Genomic DNA, 1,335 nt, shown 5'->3' with positions numbered 1-1,335 from the left:
CCCCCTCCCCCTTAAACATTTCACCTCTTTCTGTCCATCTCTCTGACTCTCTCTCCATCTTTCTCTCTCTCTCTCTCCATCTTTTTCCCCCTCGCCCCATTCTGTCTCTTTCTCTCCATCTCTCTCCCACCCATCTCTCTCTCTCTCTATCTCTCCCTCTCTCTTCCTCTCTCTCCCCCTCTCTCTCTCTCTCTCTCAGAACACAACAACTACCCTTTCCTCACCTGTACACGGCGTAGGTGTGGAACTCATTCAGGTTGATAATTCTCTCATCCAGCTTGGACGAGCGTTGAGACTTCTCTATGGACTGAGTGAAGAGCTCTATGTACGCATCCAGGGAGAACTGGTACATGGGGTCTATGCGGCCCATGTCATTGAGCACGAAGAACAGGATGGACGCCCTCTGAGCACAAGGACGGTAACCCTGGATGACGGTTAAAAAACAAGAGTGGAAGAGGTTTTCACAAAAACATTAATTTGAGACTGAAAAATACCCAACATTCCAACATTTTCGTTGACATTTAGACTTGTTTCTTTTTACTTATTCTAACCACATCAAAAAAAGTTTTGCACCCTATCCACATATTTTAGATAATTTACGAAGTAGGCCTTATCTTTAGTTGTCCCTTGGTTTTAGGCCAAAAAAAAATAATTCGGAAATTATGCAAACTGAGCCCAAAAATGTGAAATTATGCGATTCTGTTAATTTTAACAAAGAATGATAAAGGAAAATAATCAGAAATTATGCAAAAAATGATCAAATTTTGTTAAATTATGCAAGGTGCATAAAACCACGGAGACAGCTTTAGAGTACTGATGAATAATTTCAAAGTATACAGTTATCTTTTTGAACATGTTGGCCAATAGCACACACCATAACTATCTTTACTTTTGTGTAAGTGATTTTCATTTTCATTTAACATTACCATCAGCAAAGTGTCAGATCTACGGTATCTCAAAAGCACACAGTAGTGAACACTTTACCTTACAGGCAGCATCAATCTCGACCTCTGTCTGTTTATTACAATCAATACAATCAGGACAATTAACTCTTTATCTCTGGCCAGCCACTCCCAGCGGCTCGCGATTGGAACCCATGTGCCGGTGAGTCGCAGACAGCGGCTCGGGCACATTCCTTTACGATGAATTCGACATCAAATTACTTTTCGGCAATAGCCAAAAACAGGTTTCTTATATGAGAAGTACATTCATTAGATGAAGAACTATCAAAATATGTTTGCTAGTTTCAAAATTTAATGACCCATTTAATAATGTATTTGTCATTTAAAAATTTATTACCAAAAAAAAGGGCTCGGCGTAGTGGGTTTACCCCCC

At 40.0% G+C, this 1,335-nt stretch overlaps 1 protein-coding gene across 1 annotated transcript in view; it reads right to left on the bottom strand.

The window, feature by feature from the left end:
* The window catches only part of LOC101847496 (dynein heavy chain 2, axonemal), a gene marked incomplete in the record, with an annotated part of 126,218 nt that overhangs the window by 22,830 nt on the left and 102,053 nt on the right, over positions 1-1,335 (bottom strand). Inside the window, 1 exon segment of the mRNA XM_035970017.1 lies at positions 225-424. Within this exon segment, the coding sequence (XP_035825910.1) occupies positions 225-424 (200 nt within the window).

The sequence above is a fragment of the Aplysia californica genome, unplaced genomic scaffold (genome assembly GCF_000002075.1).
Source record: "Aplysia californica isolate F4 #8 unplaced genomic scaffold, AplCal3.0 scaffold00209, whole genome shotgun sequence".
Lineage (NCBI taxonomy): Eukaryota > Metazoa > Mollusca > Gastropoda > Aplysiida > Aplysiidae > Aplysia > Aplysia californica.
The sequence above is the reverse complement of the archived record's forward strand: the minus strand, read 5'-3'. Positions and strand labels throughout refer to the sequence as shown.